The sequence below is a fragment of the Felis catus genome, chromosome A2 (assembly GCF_018350175.1).
Source record: "Felis catus isolate Fca126 chromosome A2, F.catus_Fca126_mat1.0, whole genome shotgun sequence".
Lineage (NCBI taxonomy): Eukaryota > Metazoa > Chordata > Mammalia > Carnivora > Felidae > Felis > Felis catus.
In genome coordinates this window covers 63,663,614-63,687,053 of record NC_058369.1, presented here as the reverse complement: position 1 = coordinate 63,687,053, position 23,440 = coordinate 63,663,614, and the positions used below count along the sequence as shown (strand labels likewise).

The 23,440-nt window shown below is 52.2% G+C and overlaps 1 protein-coding gene across 1 annotated transcript in view; it reads right to left on the bottom strand.

Annotated features, from left to right (window-relative positions):
* Positions 1-23,440, bottom strand: part of ABCA13 (ATP binding cassette subfamily A member 13) — a 396,806-nt gene that overhangs the window by 104,034 nt on the left and 269,332 nt on the right. The window contains exons 48-51 of the mRNA XM_045052108.1: positions 22,694-22,802; positions 7,694-7,748; positions 5,758-5,935; positions 3,987-4,102 (exon numbers count right to left, since the gene is read on the bottom strand). Of these exons, the coding sequence (XP_044908043.1) occupies positions 3,987-4,102; positions 5,758-5,935; positions 7,694-7,748; positions 22,694-22,802 (458 nt within the window). The remainder of the gene's footprint in view (positions 1-3,986; positions 4,103-5,757; positions 5,936-7,693; positions 7,749-22,693; positions 22,803-23,440) is intronic.

Here is a 23,440-nt window from a genome sequence, read left to right as displayed (position 1 = left end):
GCGTATAAGCCCCAACACGGGGCTCGATCTCACGACCCAAGGACCATGACCTGAGACGAAATCAAGAGTCAGTTACTCAACCGACTGAGCCACCCGGACGCCCCCAAAATGATTTTTATAATGGAAACGTAAGTGTTATTAACAATCTGTGAGTTAAATCTCAGGGCAGCTGTAAATAACTGCTATAAAATTCCCTCTTATGAGTGAACCGAAAATCTCTTTAAAAACTCCTGATCCAAACGCCAGATTCTGCAACAGTGACAAGTCGCATTCCTTTTCCACAGGACAGCTCTCTAAGTAGCTGAAGGTGAATGCGTCGGTCCGCTCACGCCTCTGCAACAAAAGGCCAGGCCCTTCGTGCCCCTCATAGGACACGGCATCCAGCCAAGTCTCTCCGTCAAATGTGCGACTGGGGTTTGGGGGCGTTGGGGTAGCAACACCTCATGGGGCATCTGACAGGACGCGGCCGGCACAAGGTGCAGCAGGATTATGTACATCACACTCGGCCAGTGTGTCATCCTCGGGAGCACAATCCAGGAACATTGCTGCCTCGAGATCCCACCGGGAAGCCCAGCGCCCCCATCAGAACGTGAGGGACTGGGCGCCTGGGCGGCTCAGGTGGTTAAGCGGCAGACTTCGGCTCAGGTCATGATCTCGCGGTTCGTGGGTTCAAGCCCCGCATCGGGATCTCTACTGTCAGCACAGAGCCTGGAGCCGGCTTCGGATGCTGTGTCTCCCTCTCTCTCTGCCCCTCCCCTGCTTGCAGTCTCTCTTTCTCTCAAAAATAAATAAACTCAAAGAAGAAACTGAAGGACTGATCAGTTAATACTCTTCCACTGGTTCCTGCCCCATTTGAGACCGTACTCATTACATGAAGTTTCCACACCAGGTTATGTCATTTAAATATGTGACAAGGAGATCAAAGTGTTATTGAAGCAAAAAAGAAATCAGAGACAAAGGCACAGACTTACACACACAAGGCCACCAGAGTCACTACCAGACTCACTATTGCTATGCTAGTAAACAGTCTTGGGGTGTGGCTTCCGGCCAGCTGTGCACCCATCACTTTGCTTGTCCGGGTTTTTTTCCTACACGTTCATTAGTTACCTTTCAAATACTTGGTTCACATAAACATCTCTGCAGCTCCAGGATCTCTGTCTTTTTTCTTCTTTTAAAAAAAAAAGGTAAATACGGACACCTGGGTGGCTCAGTCGGTTAAGTGTCCGACTTCAGCTCAGGTCATGATCTCACTGTCTATGGGTTCGAGCCCCGTGTTGGATTCTGTGCTGACAGCTCGGAGCCTGGAGCCTGCTTCGGATTCTGTGTTTCCCTCTCTCGCTGCCCCTCCCTGACTCACACTCTGTCTCTCTCTTTCTCAAAAATAAATCAACATTAAAAAAATTTTTTTAGAAGTTAAATAGGCTTCTAGAGCCTAATTTATCTTTTGGTGAAATCTACAGTGGCTTGTGCCAATCTCTACTCTTTCATTAAATACAATATTATATCATTTTAATGGCTTTAGCATTTGCTGGGCAGGGGTCTGCTGCTCACGCTTACTGTGGAATTTATGGGGTTTTCCTCCCTGGGAAAGCCAGCCTCTCGTCCACACCGTGTGAATTTTCCAAGACGTGGAACAGGCCCCCGTGGCCTGTCTTCACAATCCATTAGCGCGAAACATGCACCAAATATGTTCTTACAGTTTCCACTGTTCACAGATACTAAATTCCCCTTCTGGCATTCCTTGCCTCGTTTTGCTGCTAATTCTCACCCTCCAGCTTAAATGCCACGTTTTCCTGGCTAGACAGAGCCGGAAGGAAGAAAACAAGACAATTGTCACTGGGTATTTTCTTCTGTGTCTCTTTGAGACTCTGTGTACGCACCTGACCCCTAATTTCTTCAGATTCCAAACCCCATGTAATTCCAAGCCCCTTTTAACACCTGCCACGTCCTCAGGCTGCAGGGCACTCTGGGGCCCAGCCTTCCCGACTCCCAGCTCCAGCTTTCCACACCTCCCTCCCTGGACAGGGGTGAGCGGACACCCCTGCCCACCTGGGCCCCGGCAAAGAAAGAACCCCGTGTAAATGACAAGGAAACCTGCGGCCCCGGGGATGTTGCCGCAAGATCCCAGCCGGCCTCCCCGGAGTCCTTCTCCCCCGGGGTCCCCTGGCCTCCGACCCCGCCTGCTACCTTTACAGACACCCCCGTCCGAGTCCTGGATCCTTCACCCGAGCGGCAGCACCCCGGCTGGCCCGGGATGTGTGGCAAGGACCTGGGAGCGTCCCCCAGTTCCCAGGAAAATGCTGTGGCCGCACGTGCGGTGACTGGTCAGGGCTCCTCCCAGGCTGGCAAAGGCGCTCACGAGAGAAACAAGCTCCGCGACCACTCCTCCACGTTTCTCAGGAATTTCTAACCGTTTGATCTTGTCTGTTACCTTAAACCCCACGAGCTCCGCCTTCCTGAAGCTCGAAAGTAAGGTACAGCGAGGTCTGTTTAACCACACCGTCAGGACCCACGACGACACCACCCGCTCAACGGGATCGCTGCACTGAAATCAGACCATCCCCAGAGAAGCAGGAATCCCCGTACTAAGCTTTTATATCCAGGAACCCGAATCTCCCACGGACTACAGCAAACAGGAGGTTCCATCAGCACTTTTATGCCTGACAACGAAACTGCCTCCCAATACTAGCACGGTTCTCGCTGGGACAATGGGCCCAAAATTCATTAACTGGGGCCTCTTGCCACCCACTGTGAGCTTTCTATCAACTGTCTACTCTTCCCGGCACAGAACTGAAGCTCTACACTGAAGAAGACGAGGTGTACAGGGAGTGATTAATTACTCCTCCCAAGGCCACAGAGTTAGTGAGTGGCCGTATCAATCTTCCCAGAAAGGTCTGTCTGTCTGTCCTGTCTGTCTCTCTCTCTCTCTCTCCCAGCCAGCTATCCATCTATCCAGTCAGCTAACAATGACATATCCTTGTTGACGATGAACTCCGTCCCCCAAATAAATGCTTGGGGCCCGACTGTGATGTGTGTAAACTCATTTTACTTGTCATCTTGGGCGGAAATAAAGCAGAATGCGTTGTCTTCACAAATCATTAGGCTCGAATTATAATGAATTAGCGTGTTCATCACTTTCCCTGCTCTCAGCAAGGATCTCTCACATGCTCAGCCCGGATCTAGACACATGCCCAACGTGTAAGAAGAGACATAATTAGATATTCTTGATACTAGGTGGGTATAATTTGGGGAGCCCTAGCAAAGATCCTGGATAAAGATGAAAAGGAACGCTCCGGGGGCGCCTGGGTGGCTCAGTCGGTTAAGCGTCCGGCTCACGGTTTCGGCTCAGGTCGTGGTCTCACGGCTCATGGGATCGAGCCCCTCGTGGGGCTCTGTGCTGACAGCACAGAGCCTGCCTGGGGTTCTCTCTCTCTTCCTCTCTCTCTGCCCCTCCCCCTGCACATGCTCTCTCTCTCTCAAAATGAATAAAGTTTAAAAAGAAAATGAGAAATCTGTCAAGTGACTTTTCCGCTTTTGCTGCTTTTCCTCTGAGAAAAGTGATATAGGTAGGCAGCACATTTCCAGACCGCTAACGTGGCGGGAGAGGGAAAAACGTGCCAGACGGGAGGCTTCGTGGGAGACGCTCCTGTGAAAGGCAATTTTGGAGCTAAGTGGATTCTGCGTCTGAGCTCCAGATGAATGTCAGAGCGAGAGTAACCGAGAATCCACTTCCAACCGCCCGAGCGTGGCCGACGGCTGGGGGGCTGTGCGGGGATAGCCCACGCCACCCCCGTCCCAGCCGGGCGGCCCACGGGGCGCTCCTCCCCCTGCTCCAGTCCCTCTGCCGTGTGTCCCCACCAGAAGCACCGTAATTGCTTGAAAAGAGAGAAAATCATGAAGCCGTCAGCGGGTTGCAAGCCATCCCAGGGGGCTTTCTCTTCCAGAAAACAAACTGTAATTCTGCAGCCGCGTCTCTCGTCACATACCCGAAAAGCCCCAGCAGGAGGGCCGTGGCTGCCAAGTTCTTGCGGAACGTGAACGCCGTCAGCTGGAAGGCGGCAATGACGGTGACGCACAGGCCCACGGAAACCAGGTAAAAGATCTGGGGAAACAAGAAAAAGGGGGTGGCGTCTCGAACGGTCTGTAAAGTGGGGTTCGCCCCCAGGAGTCACAGTCCTGGCGGGACTGTGTCCCCACCCCCCACGCATATGCTGAAGCCCTGGGACCTCCGGAAGGCACTGTATCCAAAGACGTGCCTTGAAAGGGGCAATGAAGGTACAGGAGGTCCCTGCAGCCACCCTGATCTGACATGACTGGTGTCCTTATAAGAACAGGACACATGGAGGGATGACCACGTAGGACACGGGGAGGGAGCACCACCCACGCGCCCGGGACAGACGCCTTGGGAGGAGCTGGCCCGACCACGCCTGGATCTCAGACTTCAGGCTCCAGCACCTGGACGGACAGACCGCCTGTTGGGGGTCTGCGGGAAACTACTGCAGCCACTGCCCCCCGTCCCCCTTGGGACGGGTCCGGGAACCCAGACACCTTCCAGGACATGTGGCTTCTTCTCACACCTGGACTCAAGGACAGTAAGGCAGAGGCCGCCTTACAGACCCCTCCCGGGGGCCCCACACTGATCAGGGTGGCCCAGGAAGGGCCACACGCCTGCTGCTCTCCTCCTGGAGCCCCTCCCAGAGCCTCTTCTCACACCATCCACAGGGCTGCCTCTTCCCTCTCAGAGCTCAGCTCCCACGCTGTCCCCCTGAGAGTCCTTCCCCAGCCTCCTGATCTAAGTCACCCTCTCAATAACTCTAGTCCCAAGCCACCCGGATCTTGTGTGTCGGTCTGTTTGTTTCCTGCTTCCCCTGGTGAGAATACAGTCTCCAAGGGGGCGGAGAACTTCTCTGCCTTGGTCACGGCTTTATCCCCAGCAGCACGGACACTCCCTGCCCCGGTGAGGACCCCTAACTACCCACTAAATGAGCGATTTAATCCATGTAACAGGCAAGAAACAATTGGATGAAGATGGGGCACAGTCACCCAGGAAGAAAGCCCTCCTCCCTGCCCTTGAGCCCCAAGGCAGGCATCGCAGGGCAGAAACACACTGAGCGGCAGGGACAAGGGGATAATCAGGTAAGGGCTGCAGAAAGGGGGAGAAGGACTGCTGGGGTCCAGGAGACACCCGCCCCCACCTTGCACGCTCCTCTCTCCCGGGACGCCTACTCCTCCTCCCCCGGGAAAGCTGCAGTAACGAGGACAAGCTATTGCTTTCCTACGAGGAGGACCTTGAATCCAGATCAATGCCTGCAAAGGGCACCGGTGCTGTCCTCCAGACAGAAGACAGTGACCTGGAGGGCAAAACACCTGGAGAACACATCAGGCTGTGGTCGGGGTGGGGGGTGGGGGTCACGTGCACGTGGACGGTGGGTCAGTTCTAATGCTTTTTATCACCTCCCCTTCCGGCCCCTTGAAAAGAGCACATCACAGAGGATTATGGTCTCATCTTCCCGGTAGGAGACTCTGCATTCGAGGGCAGGTCCGTGAGTTCCCAGAGCTCCCGTGTGTGTGGCTGGTTGGTCCTCCTTCTCAGGAAGCCATCCGCCCCAGACGACAGACGGACACTGGACCTGAACCGCTCTTACCAACGCAATGACCCGTTCTTCTGTGGACAGTCTGCGGCGGGGGTCTCCTAACACACGCACACGCACACAGCCCTGGCATACAAGCACGCAGCACGCTGTTCCCAGTTCCTACCATGTCATACAGGAAGTTAGCGAGCCAGTACGTCCTGTAGCCGAGGCCACTTATGTGCTGCAGCCTCTTGGCTCCGGTCACCCTGTCCCTCACCACGGAGCTACCGATGGATGCCGACAGGATAGAGAAGCCCAGCACGATGCAGAGGGCGACGCCACACTGACGGATGCTCTCCATGCTACGGGCACAACACAACAGCTCGTCAGGGTCACAGGATGGGCACGCGTCTTCTTTCCCTTGGTGACAACCAGTGATGAGGGGGAGAACACTGAAAACCACTAATCAGGAACTTAGGGGGCGCAGGACACGCTGGCTAAGCACGAGGACTCTGCCCCTGAGTCCCCTCAACGGCCCTTTGAGGAGGGGTGGGCAATGCTCCCAGCTTCTAGAAGGCACAACTGAGGGGTGCAAAGTGAGGGGACATTTCAGAGTCTGCCCATCTCGGAGTTCACTCTAGACTAAAATGATAAACTTCCGCAGCGTGGCATCCACAGGGAGCCGTGGCCTCCGGCCACGCCAGAACCACATGCATCTGTATGCTGGGACACCTGCAGGGACGGGGAGGGGGCATTAGCTGTGGATCCACAGGTGGCTGGCCCATCTCTGAATTTTGTCTCTCAAAATATCAAAATAATTTTGTGACAGAGAGAGGTGTAGTAATAATTGTGATAACACACACAGTGTACTTTCTTGGTCATTTTTTAACCGGGCTGACCCCTCCCTAGCCACAATCAGCGCACGCAGGTGGCCGACGGAAAGACACCGCTCATTGCAAAGTGTCCACTGGGTGGCATCTTCTCTCACCCAACGAGCCCACAGCTACACTTGTGGCCAGTGTCAGCTGCACCACGGGGAAGGGAGAGAGGAAAGGAGAAGACAGGAAGAAGCACCCCAGCTTCTAGGAGGGAACGGGAACTAACACTTCGCTCTGAACGGGGAGATGAGCGGCTTTATCACCACCCGTGACTCCATGTGTCTGTGAGCAAAGTCTGGCATGGGGAACTCTCCAGAAGGCCTCACTACGCTCACTACACGAACACCGTGTTTAAGACTTACCCCAAGTGGGACGCCTGGGTGTTTCAATGGCTGAACATCCGACTTCAGCTCAGGTCATTCATGATCTCGAGGTTCGTGAGTTCGAGCCCTGCGTCGGGCTTTGTGCTGACAGCTCAGAGCCTGGAGCCTACTTCGGATTCTGTGCCTCCCTCTCTGCCCCTTCCCCATTCATATTCTCTCTCTCTCCCTCTCTGTCTCTCTGTCTCTCTCTCTCTCTCTCAAAAATAAATAAACTCTAAAAACATTTTTTAAAAAAAGACTGCACCCCAAGTGCTTGGCTGCCTCAGTCAGTGGAGCGTGTGAGCCTTGATCACGGGGTTGTGAGTTCGAGCCCCACATTGTGGGTAGAAAGGACTTAAAAAAACAAAATCTTTTTTTAAAAAAAGCCATTCTAGGGGCGCCTGGGTGGCGCAGTCGGTTAAGCGTCCGACTTCAGCCAGGTCACGATCTCACAGTCCATGAGTTCGAGCCCCGTGTCGGGCTCTGGGCTGATGGCTCAGAGCCTGGAGCCTGTTTCTGATGCTGTGTCTCCCTCTCTCTCTGCCCCTCCCCCGTTCATGCTCTGTCTCTCTCTGCACCAAATAAATAAATAAACATTGAAAAAAAAAGCCATTCTACCCCAAAAAAGTGTCTGGAAGATGTGGGGCCCCTGAACTTCGGGAAGTTCACTCCCTTAGACAATTTTGACTTAGAAAAACTGGGGCGTAGGATAAGCTCATGTTTTAAACTCGGTCAGTGCACATTCCCTTCTTAACACTCATTTTCTTTCCACTTTGCAAAGAAGCGCCCAAGCCAGCACCACGCCGCACAAATGCAGCAGGCCGGCACCCTGGAGCCACCCAAAGACTGTTCCGCCCTCACCCGTGGTCCCGAGACTCACATCTTGTCCTCGTTCAGCAAGGCCCCTCCGTACGGGTGGCTGTACAGAGTCACTCCTGTGAAGGAAAAATGGAGAGATGAGCCCTCTGCCCGCACGGTGAGCAGACCCCGTGCCCGTGAGGCGCCTCCTGTCCACTTGGTCCAGGAGTGACCCACGGGGACCCAGAAGGGCAAATGCACTGTGCATCCTGGCCAGTGCGGGGACCCTGCAGTTCTGTTGTCAGAAACAACCAGCACGTTCAGGACGTGCCTCGCATGGCAGGCGCGGGGTTGACGTTTTATGGCCCAATCCTTTTAAGCATCCCTGTGGCGGAAATGATACATTACCCACATTTTGTGGGGGTGGAGGAACGGACTCAGGAAGACTAAATTACAACAGGCAAGGGGATTATCCGATGGAACCAGGGCAATAACCAAAACTTCCCCTCTCGACCAAGACACGTCTAGACAGAGCGAAAACCGAACCGTCTCAATGGCCCAGCTGCGTGCGTGGAACCCCTTCTTCGATTTTTCGTCGTTCGACTTCCGGGGGCTTGTGCGTTAGTGTAGACAACAGCCAACACGGAGAAATCTCCACCAACTTCTCAGTGTTAAGGATCTTACCATAAAGGCTGCTCGTGTCGTCACATGGCCTTCCCCACGCCAGCCGATGGCAGCCCGTTGGGTACCCAGGACTCCGGAACTTGAGGCAAACGACTTGTGTTTCACCTTATTGTCCAACATGAGCCCGTCGGTTTCCCTCCTCTGATTGGCTGTTTCAAATGCCCGCAGCCACATGTGTGGGGGCCACCTCCACGGCACGGTTCCTGGGCAGCCTGTGTTCCTCTTCCCTTTGGGCTCCCTTAATGAAGCCCATTATCGTGTTTTGCATTCTCTTACGGCGGCATATTAAATCCTTCCAGAAACACCGCAGGGGTAGGAGTAAACATAAATAAATTAAAAGGTACAGAACTGAAAATCGCTACAGTTCTCCAAACACCCCACGGCTTTGCCACCAAAGAGTCCTGACTTCCATTCACGGGCCACCTGCTCCCCCTCCGGTGATGCCAGCTTTTCCCCATCCGTCGTGGACTCAGCCACAGGCCGAAGCAACTTCTCTCACAGCAGAAAGAATGGTGGAGCCTCCTGGTTCAGCAAGCCCACTGTGCGGTGTTCCAGAATGATTTCTTTGACTTTAAATTACTATCTTCCAGATGTTCTGCTGGGGGCTCCCACTGTGTGTGCCGAATGCCGGCCATGCGGTTTCCCAGATCGAATCATGCACTGGATTTATTTACATGTGTGTCCTGAACGGAGTTGTGTGGTCTTGCCTCCTTGCCTGTCTGGACCCGTAACACCTGTTTTCCTCCCATCTGTCTCTTTCCCTGAGCTTAGCGTCACCCCTCCTCACAGTACGTGCCAGCCCCCACACCCTCTAGCTCGCGGGCGGCCCTGCTCATGCTGTGCAGGGACAGACACCGTCAGCAGGCTGTGCAGAGGCTTACAAAACTGTGGGGCCCTCCCAGATGCGGCAAGTGTCCCGCTGGGTGCTGGGAGTGGGAGGCGTGTGTATTCAGTGCTTCGTGTGGCTCCTGGCTGCGCACAGGAATGAGAGCTTTCTAGATCAGACAGCATGCAGAGAAACGCAGTTAGCTGACGAGGGCTTGGGAAGCGGATGCTTCTAGAAATATGGGAGGATCTTGGACTCGATGAACCTGAAGATACACACACACACACACACACACACACACACACACACTTGGGCAAGACACAGCATGACGCACCTTCTGACAGCTAAAGAACCGCCACGAGGCAAGGAAACGAACTCGGTCTATAATGTTCTGGAGGATAGATTTTGTCCAAGGAGCCAGGTTCAAAACATATAGCAAATCACATGACTAGAGGGCTGGCGCGGCGGTCCCGCTGACCTCTGGGGCTTCCGGGGAAGAGGGCACGGGGGTGTGTGTGCGTCTGCCCCAGACCGTGAGGCTGGCCCTGACGATTTGCACGCTTCTCATGAACACGAATCGTACACGCAGTGCCGTCCTGATGCCGTGAGCCTTTCTGGTGACCTGTCGAAGCAGATGGGGTCCTGGGGCCCCTCAAAGTTACAGCCAGCCGGTCAGAGGGAGGGGCGGCCTGGGACCCTGGGGGTGTAGCTGGTATCTGAAGGCCGCCGCCCTGTGGGGTCTGCGCTCCCTGCAGGCAGTTAGTACCAGGACTGAACCGCAGCTCTCCTACTTGGGATGAAGCAGGATCCCGCTCCTGGAACTCGATTTCCCTCCTCATCTGGGAGAAACGCAGGCCCAGCCAGGAGTCCCCAGCTCATCCAGGACCATTAATGTCCCCATCGTGCCCCCAGTCACCAGACTCAAACTTACGTCATCCTCACCCCGTCCCCCGTCATCCGCCGCGACACATCCGAGAAGATGTCAGGGTCTCCCCTTTCACGCCCCCCCACACCACACATCACACCCCCGCTCTGGACCACGGGACACGCACACCTCTCCCCAGCATCCCACCCTTCCCCCCCAGCAGCTCCAGAGGATTTCCAAGGAGAAACATAAAGAAAACACAGAGTCGCTATTTTTTTTTAACCTGGACATAAGACACCTGCCTTTACAGTAAAGTCCAGAGTCTCACGTTATCCGATTCCCCCACCGTTCCCAGTGGACACACAGGATGGCCACCACGGTGTCCTCGGCTGCAAGTGTTTCCCCTCTTCTTACACAGAGGCTCCGACTTAATGCAAGTTCTCTGATGGTACGACAGTGACGTGCATACATGTTCTCTTGAACAGAGATCTCTTCCCATGCTAGTGACACTCGCTAGGACCTGAGCGGCTCCCAGGCAGCCACGTGGTCACAAGGGTCAGCAACCGAGGCCCTGACCACCCTTCTGCTCCCACACAGCCGCTCGGCTTCTCACCTTCAGGTCCACATTCAACCAGTTACATGAGACATTCTGCAGCTTATTATAAAATAGGCTTTGTGAGAAGAGCGTTTTACCCGCCTGTAGGCTCGTGTAGGTGTTCCCAGCACGTTTAACACGGGCCAGGCTCAGCCGTCATGTCTGGGACGGTGGGTGTGTCAAATTCACCTTCTGCTTATGATGTTTTCGACTTCAGATGAGTTTATCGGGACAAAACCCCCTTGAAAGTGGAGGAAGGTCTGAGCTTCTCTGCCCAGCCCCCCTCCCTTCTCGCAGAGGCTTCCTGAAGATGCTAATTTGGGAGCACCTTCCCGAAGAGGTGGGGCCACAGGGGGAAGAGAAGGCGGTCCTCAAGCCCTGAGCCCTTCCATACTTGTGATCAGACAGTAAGGGCTGGCATCCGAAGTAGATGAAAACCCCCCTGAGGCTCCGTGCTGTCCGTCCTTCAGGCCGCAGGGCACCTGTGTGAGCAGCCCTGTCACATCCGTGTGAGGACGCCCGTCTGCGTCTCCTTCACATCCGCAGAGCCACGGCGCAGATACCGGCAACAGCCTGTGCCGGAGCTGGGGTTCCAGACTCCGGCTGCAGGGGCCGCCCCTATTTTCTCCCCTCCCTTCCGCAGATGCTTCCAATTTTCCAAGGAATGTCTGTGTGCAGAGGGAGGGGGACGAGGCCTTAGGTCCAAAGTCCCCACCTTGCTCCTTCTACGGTGTAAAGTTGCCAGCGTTTTGGGGGTGTGTTCAATTATAAAATGTTAAACTACCACGGTCGGGTTCTTATTTTGATCGGGTTGCGTGAACATCTTTTCTTAACTTCAAACTGTTGGGTCATTGCCGGGAGATCAAAAACTACCCTAATATTGGCTTTCTGTCCGCCCGTTCCTCTGTTACGAATACACTGCCCTTCATGGTCGCACATACCCTGGACCTGTCATCCTTCCCTGGTTTTAATCGAGGAGGCGGGAATACACCTGGCCCTCGACCCACAGACGGAGCGAGCGACGGCTCCTGTGCTCAGCAGTCCCGATGTGCCAGACCCACGGCCGGACGTTTTCAGGACACAGTCTCTCACTCGGTAATTGGGCGATGAGCTCTGCGATGCACAACCCAGCAGAGTGTGCAGGAAGATCCTTGTGACTCAGCTTGCAGCCTTCAGGAACCAGAGTCCCCTCCAGGGAAACGGAGTCCCGAGAAGCCTCCCGGCGCGGACACACCCTTGACTTCCAGAAGCCGAAACAGGAGCACATGACTGTGGCAACTGTCCCCAGCAGGTGACCTGTTCCTGACAGAGGCGGGACCCCTAAGTCGCCTCCCAGCACACAGGGCACCGGGACCCTTCCCTGTGCAAGGGACACGCTGGGTGCCACAAACAAGCTAACACAGAACGAGAATCCCACCGGGGCAGCAGGGGACAAGCAGGAGCACTTCACCAACGGGCCGCAGGAGAGGAGCCGTCGCGTCAGCCGTCCTGTCCTGTCTGTCTGTCCTACTCTGGAAGCTGAGCCGCGTAGGCTCTGCCCACCTGGCTCTGAGAAGGACCGGGCTACACCAGCCCCCACCCTCGGGGCCCTCCCCCTCAGTGATTCAGAGGGGTCACAGCTTCTCATCCTGTGCTAGCCTCCAAGAGTCCTACAATTTACATATTTTACATATGGTAAATATTTAAATACAATCTTTTGAAGAGCACACAGGCTGCCTCCTCGCCTGGCAGGGAGCCCCAACAGCCAGAAGGCAGCCTGCCCTCCAGCTCAGGGCTCCTGGCACCATGGTCCTGGGGAAAAAAAATTTTAATGTTTATTGCTTTTTGAGAAAGAGAGACAGAGACGGAGCTTGAGCAGGGAAGGGGCAGAGAGAGAGGGAGACACAGAATCCCAAGCAGGCTCCAGGCTCCGAGCTGTCAGCACAGAGCCCGATGCAGGGCTCAAACCCACCGACTGTGAGATCATGACCTGAGCTGAAGTTAGACGCTTCACCTACTGAACCACCCAGATGCCCCTTTAATTTTTTAAGTTTACTTTGAGAGAGAGACAGAAAGTGCATGAGCAAGGGAGGGGCAGAGAGAAAGAGAGAGAGAGAGAGAGAGAGAGAGAGAGAGAGAGAGAATCTCAAGCAGCTCACAAGCTGTCAGCACAGAGCCTGATGCAGAACTCGAACTCATGAACCATAAGTTATCATGACCTGAGCTGAAACCAAGAGTCAGACTCTTAACCGACTGAGCCACCCAGGCGACCACAGGCACCTCTTTAAAAGGCCGCCATCACCCCAAATCTCCACCATGAAAGTGAGAAACGCTCTTTGAAAAGCAAGATCCGGAGGAAGGGCCGTGCAGTGTGGTGCTCCAGAAGGAAGCCATCAGATGACCAGGAGAACCCTTCAACTTGCTTTCCGAGGCTTGAGCCCCACTGGGGTCTTCTCACCAGTTTAGGTAAGAGTACAGCACATCAATGTCAGACCGGAACCAAGAACGTTTTGGTTTTGTTCTGCTCTGGGGGACGGGAATCCGGGCACCGACCACAATGGTGGGTTGGCTGGGATTTGACACCTCTTTTCAACAAGCCCCCCCACCCCCACCATGCAGAGTCCCTGGTGCCCAGCGGGGACACATAGGAGGTGTGTGTCCCAGGAGGTCAAAGAGGAGGCGGCCCCAAGGAGGGAGCAGGTGGGGAGTGAGCCCCCCCCCCCCGAAGGATCCTGCCGATGACACAGGTGCCCTGTGCAGTGTGAGCAGCCCCCTGGCCGCAGATGGAAGTGGGGGGGGGGGGTTGCCCAGCAGGAACCCTGGCGGCTCTTTGGCTTACAAACGCTGCTAACTTTCACAATTTGCTAGCTTGCAATCTGCTGTCACTACTTTCTGTAGGAGAGACTCAATGGGATCAAACGGATTTCAAATCCAAACGAACGTCTCTCTACACGCGTGCTGAGATTTTGCTTGTGTTTTGCAAAAAGCGGGAGAGACCGAGAGTAAGTGAGGGTCACATGTGTGTCCATTTTCTCAAAAGTGAAAGCGCCATCAGAGGAAAGGACAGAGTAGGCGGCCCTGTACCTCCCGCGGGTCCCGAGTTTCCCCAGACCCTGGAAAGAGAGGCACAGGCGCGTGCATGACTGCTCGCCCTCCACTACCTTCTCAGCTCCGCCAGCTGCTCCTTAAAACAGTAACTACAGAAATCAGAGCTCCTTGGGGTGTCTGGGGGGCTCACTCAGGTGAGCGTCTCACTTGAGCTCAGATCTCACGGTTTGTGGGTTCGAGCCCCGCGTGGGGCTCTGTGCTGACAGCTCGGAGCCTGGAGCCCGCTTCAGATTCTGTGTCTTCCTCTCTCTCTCTCTGTCCCTCCCCTGCTTGTGCTTTGTCTCTCTCTCTATCTCAAATATAAACATTAAAAAAAATTTTTTTTAAGCAATCAGAGCTCCTCCTGCATACCCACAGACACAGGGCGGGGACTTGACTGTCTCGCAGATGGGCCCCTTCCCCCTCCAGGACAGGGCTTGACTTAGAGATGGGGCATCTTTGGGCATGGGAGGCAGGCACGGGGAAGGAAACCGAGGCAGAGGGAAATTCTATCGACTTATCTAAGGCCAAACACAGCACAGTGAGATCTACAACCCTGATTTTCTGGATCCCAGTTTATCCACTTTACGTGCAACTAGAAAAATCATTTGCAGCCTTTGATGTTCTCCTTGCAAAAACCACATTATCGCAATGGACAATCTCCATAATCGGGTGGTGATTCCCATCGTATTATGTGTGTTCAGAACTCTATTTAGGTGACAACAGCCTTGTGATGGGATCCGGGGCTGACGATGCTGGTGAGGAGTCCATGGTGAGGGGTCCGGGCTCTTCAAGGGACAGTGGTTTCAGCCCCCGAGGAGAGGGGCTCTCATGCATCTCATCAAAGGTTCCCAAAAGGAGGTTTCAACATGTAAATTCTGAATACGCTTGATTTTTCTTCGTTTGATTATTCTTACCATTTATGTTTCAGCTTCTCCACGAGCTGGCCCACGGCCATATACCAATGTATAACATCAGCTCCCTCATTTAGTATTCTCACCATGCCTTCCAGACTCTGTATATCTGTCATTTGTAAAAACGCACATCTGTGCTTTTGTCTCGTATCCACTCTGACAAAAGATGCTTGTCTCCAATTCAACAGTCACTGCTGGGTCCCTTCCTCTTATAAAACGGACATCTCTGTGCACATTCACACCCAGATGTCTGTAAGCATCTCCAGCAGAAGAACAGAGTTGCCTTCGCATCGATATATGCGCAAAGGACTGTTTTCTTTCAGTTAATTTGCTGTGAGCCATCGGCACGGGGTGGGGGAGGGAGGTTGGGGGGGGCCATGAAGGAAAAAATGTTCGTTCGGTCCAATGGAGTATTAAGAGAAACATATGCAATCCAAGAGCTGTTTCAATGGCTTTCTCTCTGTCTTCCTCCCCTTAATCTCTCCTAGAAAAAAAGACTCTTTTTCCCCTCAATATTGAGGTTAATTATTACTCTTCCCAAGGAATAAATAGATGCCAACTGTAAAAAGTTTTAAAATAAAGAGTAAAATTAAATCCTAACCTGCTTTGAAACCAGCCAGAGGGAATCATTGTTTGCACATTGATATTAATTATTTCTAAATGCCCAAGGTTTTCTCGACATAACGTGTGTTAGTATCGAATTATGTTTCCCATTCTTCATCTTCGACTCCATCGATCGTTCTCGACCTTCAAGTAATGTTTTCATCACACACACGCAACACCTGCACCTGTGTGATCCCCTGGAACCAATGTCCACCAGGTTCTTTGATTCCTTCTGTGGATTCAGTGTTTTCGTGATCTTACTTTTGGTTAATCTCTCACATGACTGTCCTTCGGCATTCTTTTTTATTAGGAATATATCTACAACCTGTTGGGATAAGTGCTGGGTGCTGTACGTAAGCCAATTTGACAATAAATTATATTCATAAAAAAGAATATATCTACAGCATGTTTTTTGAGCCACGTCCAACATAAGTGTATCTTTGAGGCTTGTTTACTTTGAGACAACATCTCCATTAGGTACAGAATTGGGGGTGTACCTTTATTTTTCTTTCCGTGTTCCGTAGAGAGTATTCCCTTACCCCCTGGCTTTTGAGGTTGTGATTAAAAAGGAAGAGACCAGGTTCTGGTTTCTCTAAGATGGGCTAGCCCCCGTCTTGCCAGGTCCCCTCCCTTACGAGGACCCAGACATCACACACCAGCTGGAAAGAAGGCGGCAGGTGTCTGGGGCCCTCGGGACGTGGGGAACAGCGTGGCGGGTGGCAGTGAACTTCCTGGTGTCCTTGCAGCTTCCCGTGTATCCCAGACAAGTCACTATAGAAGCCCGCAAAACGGGAACCGTCAGGAGAAGTAGAATGTGACAGCCACACGTGTCTACCCAGAACCACTGCCGAGGAAACTAGATGGAGGGATACACTGAGGACAGCGCAAATAAATCAAAACAGAATCCCGAAAAGCTGATCAAGCCTCTCAAAGGGAAGCAAGAAGAAACAGAGGAAACAAAATCAACAATGAAGTGTCAGAATTAAGCTCACGGGTGGGTAAAGCCCATGCAACGTGAGCATGTCTGTCAAAAGGCAGAGCTCGGTACAGTGTGAGCCCCAACCTTCAGAGCCTCAAAATACCAGAATCAAAACCTTACCTCGCTGAAAGGAGACATGGACAAATCCACCGTTATATTTAGGCATTTCAATACCTCTGCCTCTGCATTTATGGAACCCTCGGACAGAAAACCAGCCAAGATATGGATGCACTGGAGCCCCCAACCACCCACAGAGCCGTGGAATACACATTTCTAATCACCCGTGGAAACGGCACCAGGACAGACCACATCTGGACCTCAGAACAAACCTCAGCCAAACCTAAAATAATTAAAATATGCAGAATGCATTCTCTGACCACAGTGAATCGAACTAGAAATCAATGAGAGAAAGACAGCAGGCAAATCTCAAAAACCTAGAATTTAAACAACGCTCTTCGAAATAACCCCTGGGTGAAGAGGAGGTCTCAGAGGGAATTTTTCAGAGTCAGAAGCTGGTCTTTTATTTGCATTACTTTAAAACTAATCGGATTTTGCTATTTATAGCTTTATTAAAAAAAATGCTGCCTTTATCTTTGAACCTTTGAACATTCAGCAGGATTGCTTATCGATGATTCCTATTTCCAGAGCTCCCAGCTCAGGAATTTTGCTAGGATCACGGCAAACCCTCCCACTGGCCCAGACTTGTTTTGTTTGGTTCTTGATGATGGTTTTCTTCTGACATCGCTGTTTGTTCCCTTAATCAGTGTCTGTCCGCTTCCTTTCTCCCCCTAATTCCTCTGCTTCTCTTCCCGGTGTCAGTTCTGCTATCATCTTTTTCCTCTGTGTTCTTAGAGAATATTTCGTGGTTACCCCTTTACATCAAAAATTCTGAGTGAGGGAGAGAGCTCGGGGATCAATAACGTGCTTCTCTGTATCCAGGGAAAATGTGTATTACCATCTGGTCTTAGCCAGTTCCTTTGTTACTGAAATGTATCTGACATGGAACATTGTGTCCGTTTAAGGTGTACAATTGCGGATTCGATACATGTATATACCGCAGGATGCTTGCCGTGGGATAACAGCCAGCTTTCTTTTTCATCTCAGCCTGGCCTCTCTGTCTTAATCTGTCTTCTCGTGTTTCCCAGAGTTCACACATTTCCTGGTGCTCCTGTGGGGGTAAACTCACAAGACGTGTCCCAGGACAAGACCTTCTGGGGGTGTGCAGCGTCCCCTCCCAGGGGCGTGGGGCATTTCCCGGTCGCCAGGCTGGGTGTGACTGCTGTGACTTGCCCGTCTGTTGCTGTCCCTCCTTGATCTGGGCAAAGGGGAGGCTGGTCCTGATGCTGCTCTGAGCTTGGAGTCCTCACATCCTAGGATGTCTCCGCACAGTCCCCACGTGCTTGTGAGTATCTCCAAACCCTTAACGTTCAGGCTGGAGGTCACTGATGACAGCTGGTTCCCGATGCCCGCGAGCTGTTCCTTCAGCAGCTCTGCTAAACAGATCTGACATGACCTCCAGTTCTCACACTGGGGGTCTCTCGTTAGGAACTGGGGGTGCGTGCCTGGAGGCTTGATCTTAGCGTAAATAATGCAGGGCAAGCCATTATGTGTCACTCCTTGCTCCTGGGCTCATCCCTGCCCTGACTATGGGCACATCATCATCCCCACAAGCAAGCTGCGTTGACCTTGCCCACTTCCTCCCCGGGGCTCCTGGCACCCCAGTGAGCTGTGGCCTCCAGAGGATACAGATGGAAAGGGACCAATGAGAAGGAAGGCTGGGTGGGAAGGAGAAGAAGAGGTTTTTCTGGCTCTGGACGCACAGCTGTCCCACCCCGCCCCCAACAGGTGTCTCAAGGTGGCAGGTGGTCCCAGCACGTGAGCACAAGGGGGCAGTGAGGGTGAGACTCTTTACCTGATCCCCACATACTCTTCATCCCCATCGAGGATGAAATTACCCTCGAGGCCCGAAGGTCCCCAGGGTGGCCCGGTGTTTCCCAAACTTGGCTGTCCATGGGCATCACGTGGGTCATTTAAAATCTCCTGACATTCAGATCAGAATCTCTCTTGGGTCTCCAACGGAAATCTGTATTGCTCAAAATTCTCAGGTGACACCAATGTGCACACAGTGGGACCACTGTGGATCTAGCCCACACGATCCACAACAGCCAAACTAGGGTAAGAGCCCAGGTGTCCGTCGACTGATGAACTGATACGGACACCAGTCTAGACTAGACGTAGATAGATGTAGACGTAGATGTCATAGATATAGATATAGATATAGATATAGATATAGATATAGATATAGATATATAGATATAGATATACAAAGGAGTATTACTCAGCGATGAAAAAGAATGTCAGATGTTTTGCCATTTGCAAAAACATGGATGGAACCGGAGAGTATTATGCTGAGCAAAATAAGCAGAGGAAGACAAATACCGAAAAACCACTCTTATGTGGAACTTAAGGAACAGCAGATGAACGTAGGGGAAGGGAAGGAAAAATAAGTTAAAAACAGAGAGGGAGGCAAACCATAGGAGACTCTTACATACAGAGAACACACTGAGGGTTGATGGGGGAGAGGCGGCCGGGGGATGGGCTAAATGGATGATGGGCATTAGGGAGGGTGCTTGTTGGGATGAGCGCTGGGTGTCGTATGTCCTGAAGCCAAGACTACACTGTACGTTACCTGACTGGAATTTAAATAAAAACCTGGGGAATAAGAAAGAAGAGAGCAGCTAGAACAGGAAGAACTCAGACACATGGTGCAGGACTGAAGAGTCATGTGAGGTGGCCTGTGAGGAACAGACAGGGTTGGCTTGGTGTTTTGGTTTTGGTTTTCTGTGAGTTCCCCCCAGGGGGGATGACAGACAACTGGACAGCATAGGGGACACACGTACAACGGGGGAACGAGCCGTGCAGATGGAGAGAAGATCCTGGGGAAGGGAACACGGGAACCTGTGCAGATGATGGCCAAGGGCCTGTGTGGCTGCCCGGGGAGGGGCGAGATGAGGCACTGAGCTGGGGGGACCCTGTGGGTCACAGTGAGAGTCTGGTTTTTATCGTAAGAGATACAGGAAGCCAGAGGGATGCCATGATCACAGGGACAGGTCCACCGAGGGCACTTCCGGAGACCTAAGCCTTGGGGCCAGGGTCAAGGGGAGCACAGGGGCCCCACAAGGGGCTGGGGCTGGCACCAGGCAAGAGCAGGTGGTGCCCGGGCCGGGTGAGCATTGGTGAAAATAGGCACACTCAGGATCTCAAGTGCAGAAGGGACAAGACTTGCCAAATGCCCATGGGGTGTGCATGGAAAAGCAAAGTTCAGATCTGGGGTTTGACCTCAACTGATGACTGAATTTCCCTGGGAACCTTGAGAAGTGTTATGTGACACGCAGCATGGCTAGGCTGCCAATGCAGAGCCCAGGAAGGAACAAAGCCTCTGACGTGGAATCCACTCCGCGTCCCTCTCATCCCTGGGCGAGCTCCCACGCCCACGCCTGTGTCCCAGGCTGCAGGGAGCACTGGTAAAGTCCCTGTCCCGATCCCCAGGCGGGTCCGGCCACGCTGCAGTCACGGAGCACAACACCTGGGCGGCACTCACAGCCAGGCAGGAGGAGAGCTCTGCCTGGGAGAACTCACGGTGGGTGTGTACGAGACACATGTATTCCTCGTAAGTCAGCGCTCGCCTGCCGGTAGTTGACAAAATCCTGCCCGTTGAACGGGCCACCCGTAGTCTGCCCTATGTTGAGTTTTATGCTTATAATTACGGGCTCTGACAAGCCGCCAACCCCCCGGGACCCAGCAAGGTGGCCAACCTGGGCTCTGGAGACTCCTATCGGGTGGTCTGGGTCAGCGGCCAGAAAGTCCCTTCATCTCTAAGGCAGGGATGTCCGTGTCCCCAAGACCCTGTCACAGGACCGCAGTGATGCGAGCAGGCTGCATGTCTGTGCGGTACGGTGATCACGCATTCAGCTGGCGGTGCCTGGGCTGGGGTCCGGTTCTGGGGGGGCACTGGGGCACAGGCTCTGGGGCCCAGTTCTGGGGGCTGCCGGGACACAGGCTCTGCTCTCAGAGGCTCATCCAAGCTCCACGCGAGGCAAGCGGTTGTTTGTCTGCAGCCACGGAGCACACAGCTGCAGCCCAGCTTATCCCTGGATGAACAGGAAGCATCCGGGACGTAGAGAGCATTTGTGCTCAGAGCCTTGCCTACGAGCTCTGTGCCACATCACCCCACTGGGGTGCTGTGACTTGTGCGCTCCCTACTTACCGCACAAACCTTCCTTCCCCGTGACGACTGCATAAACAAGGCAAATGAGAACTGAAGTTCTGACATAAACAAAGTATTCACGTTTCCAGTAACAGAGGATAAATGCATTTTGCAAGGCAGCACGACTTCTCCACAGAGCCCCCTCCTTTCAAGAGGGATGGACGTCATCGGGGACATCTGGTCACCAGGAAGCAGTGACATGAGACACGAGTGACCGACACCGGCATCGGTCAGCATTGCTCCCGTGACCCCGGGCAGTGACCCACGACACAGGGGCTCAACCAAGACTGTGGCTCACAACTGGAACCCAAGGTAAGGCTTGTATGTGTAACTCAAGCTCTTAGGAGTCAAAGTCCATTTTGGTAGTGACACAATCCAGTCATTCAGGAAGGGACATTTGGTCAGTCGCCTGGGGCACAGCAGAACGGTGTTTCTTAGGTATGTGAGGTGTGCGAGGGTCCCCTGCAGAAATTTAACGCCCATGGGTGTCATTTCACGTCCTATCAGTGTTGTAAGGTGGGCCGCATTAGCCTACTTCACTGATGGGAAAACCGAGGTTCGGGGAAATCACCCAGTGGTGGTGACTCTGGGTAGGTTAAGTCACGGGGCCAGGATGTGGCTCTAGGTCCTGCTGACAACAGAGGCTCTGCTGTCCTCCCCCAGCTAAGCGAGAGGTCACTTCCGAGGGGCATGGCTAGAAGTGCTTTCGGGGGGGGACCTTCCCCAACAAGGAACTTTGAACCTTGGGCGAAAGTATGGCCGAGAGCTACTGTAGGTGTTGGAAACGCAAGAGAATCAGCGCAGCTTTTCAAGTTCCGTGGGGGAGTCCAGTCTGACCTCCTCGTGAGAGACCATTGAGGTTGTCTGGGGCCAAATTCTGCTTGACCTTGTCTGACGGAGTGAGGGCCATGCACTTTACTTAGTAGACAGCCTTTATGTATATTTGAGAATAAGAATGCCATGAGCAGAGTAATGCACTAGAAAGAACAATCTGGGGGTGCCTGGCTGGCTCAGTCGGTCAAGCTCTGACCCTTTTGGCTCAGGTCATGATCTCAGGGTTCGTGAGATCGACCCCCACGTTGGGCTCTGTGGTAACACACAAAGTCTGCTTGGGATTCTCTCTCTCCCTCTCTCTCCGCCCCTCCTCCCCTCAAAATAAATAAACATTAAAAAAAAAAAAAAGAACAATCTGGAAGCCATGTGTGGGAGGGCAGAGAGTTGGCTACAATCAAGAGACCTACTGGAAGTCTGTTGCTAGCAGTTGGGAAGGAATCCGTGTAAGACTAGTGTGACTGTGGAGAAAAGAAAAGAAATTCTAGCATCCAGACAGATGGGGAGAAAGGGTTCAGGTGTTAGTTCTGGGGAAAGGAGAGAATTTAAAGGTCTGCTGTCCGCCATTCGAGGGGCTCGCACGGTTTTTTCCACTTTTCCTAGGCATGCGCATTTTTACTTTTTATATTACCTGTTCTCGTTCCAACATAATTACGCTGTCACAAAATAACTAAATCCTGTTTTATGAAAACATTGGTGGGTAAGGGAAAACCAATATGGAAGTAAAAGATAAGGCTGGGGTAAAGGGAGAACACATGGGGGTAATCGCGTTGCACTGACTTCCGTGGGAACTTATGCTTCAACAGGTGTATCTTGTGAATAAATCACGATGGGTATGGCTTGTTGGTCTTTAGAGAATTCATTTCTTTCTCTTTTTTAAGAAACTGAAAGAATTTGATTATTACAATTCATCCCACCCAAGGGAAGCAAATAACACCCCCTTAAATCAATAAATTCACCCTGGATTCCAGAAGTGAACATGCGCCCGTTTTTCAAAATAAGTCATTTTCAAATAAATACTAAATAATGTCAGCCTGTCAAAATGTGAACACGTAGGTAGTAAGTCCATGATCAGCTCAGATCATTGATGAGTTAAGACCAGATTACGATGTTCACCTTTCCAACAATAAGGGTGATCTGTACTTTCTACAAAAAGAAATTATTCTTGCTTCCGTAAGATACTGACGTCACTAGGAGAGAACCCTCAGCCATCTTTCTACCCCTCACGGTATAGAGATCATATCTGCAAGACAGTAAAGGGGATGAATGACACCAATCAGAGGCAGATAGGGTCTGCTACTTTGCCTGTATTTATACACAAAGAGGCTGCCAAGTTGAAGCGCTCTCATCACGCTTCACATTGGTGGGCTTGATCTTTTCTGCTTCTTTCACCTTTCAAAGCACTGTCTTACGACAGCAGTGAATTATATGATGCACAGAAAATAACGTTACCGTATTGTCTCCAGTCCGCAGCAGGGGGTAGGTGTGTCCACAATATAAGGTTGTTCAGATGATTTAAGTAGGACGGGAGGGAATGAAAACCCTTCTGACTGTACCACACCTAAAACAGAAAGATAGAGTAATGGCTCTCGTGAAATTAGCCCCTAAGTCTTTGTCAGCTACTCCCAGACACCAGGGACGTGTGTCCATTAGCTTCAAAGCACCTGAACGTGGGACTCAGGGCAATGTCTCCGCACGGCTGGCAGTGAGCAGTAAATTTCAGTCTGCTAATTTTATATTTATCTCAAGCATATAATTTCCAGCTAAAAATAGACGAATTTTCCCCAGAACAAATGTGAATGTTGCTCTATAATTATATTCTCACAGCAAAAAAGGAACCTGAACCCATCATTTTTTTTCTTCTTTCTCGGTTGGTAAGCTAATAAAATTTGACCTGCAAATTAAAAGCGGAGAAAATGATCAGGGGGAAGAAAAAAAAAAAAAAGAAAGAAATGATTACTTTCAAGTTAATAACTGAATGTGGGACCTTATTTCTCAAAATAAATTGCACTGAGCATTTGCTGAGCATGGAGAATAAAAGAGTGCGCCTGTCAGACAGGAGAGAGAAGGAAGGAGGCAAGAACAGGAGACAGACAATGTTATGAAAGCTGGGACGGGATGTAGCAGAACCAACACCAATGGAACCATCAGTATCTATAGTCCAAGATGTCAGTATTTTAATAGAAGGTTTTTAAAAAA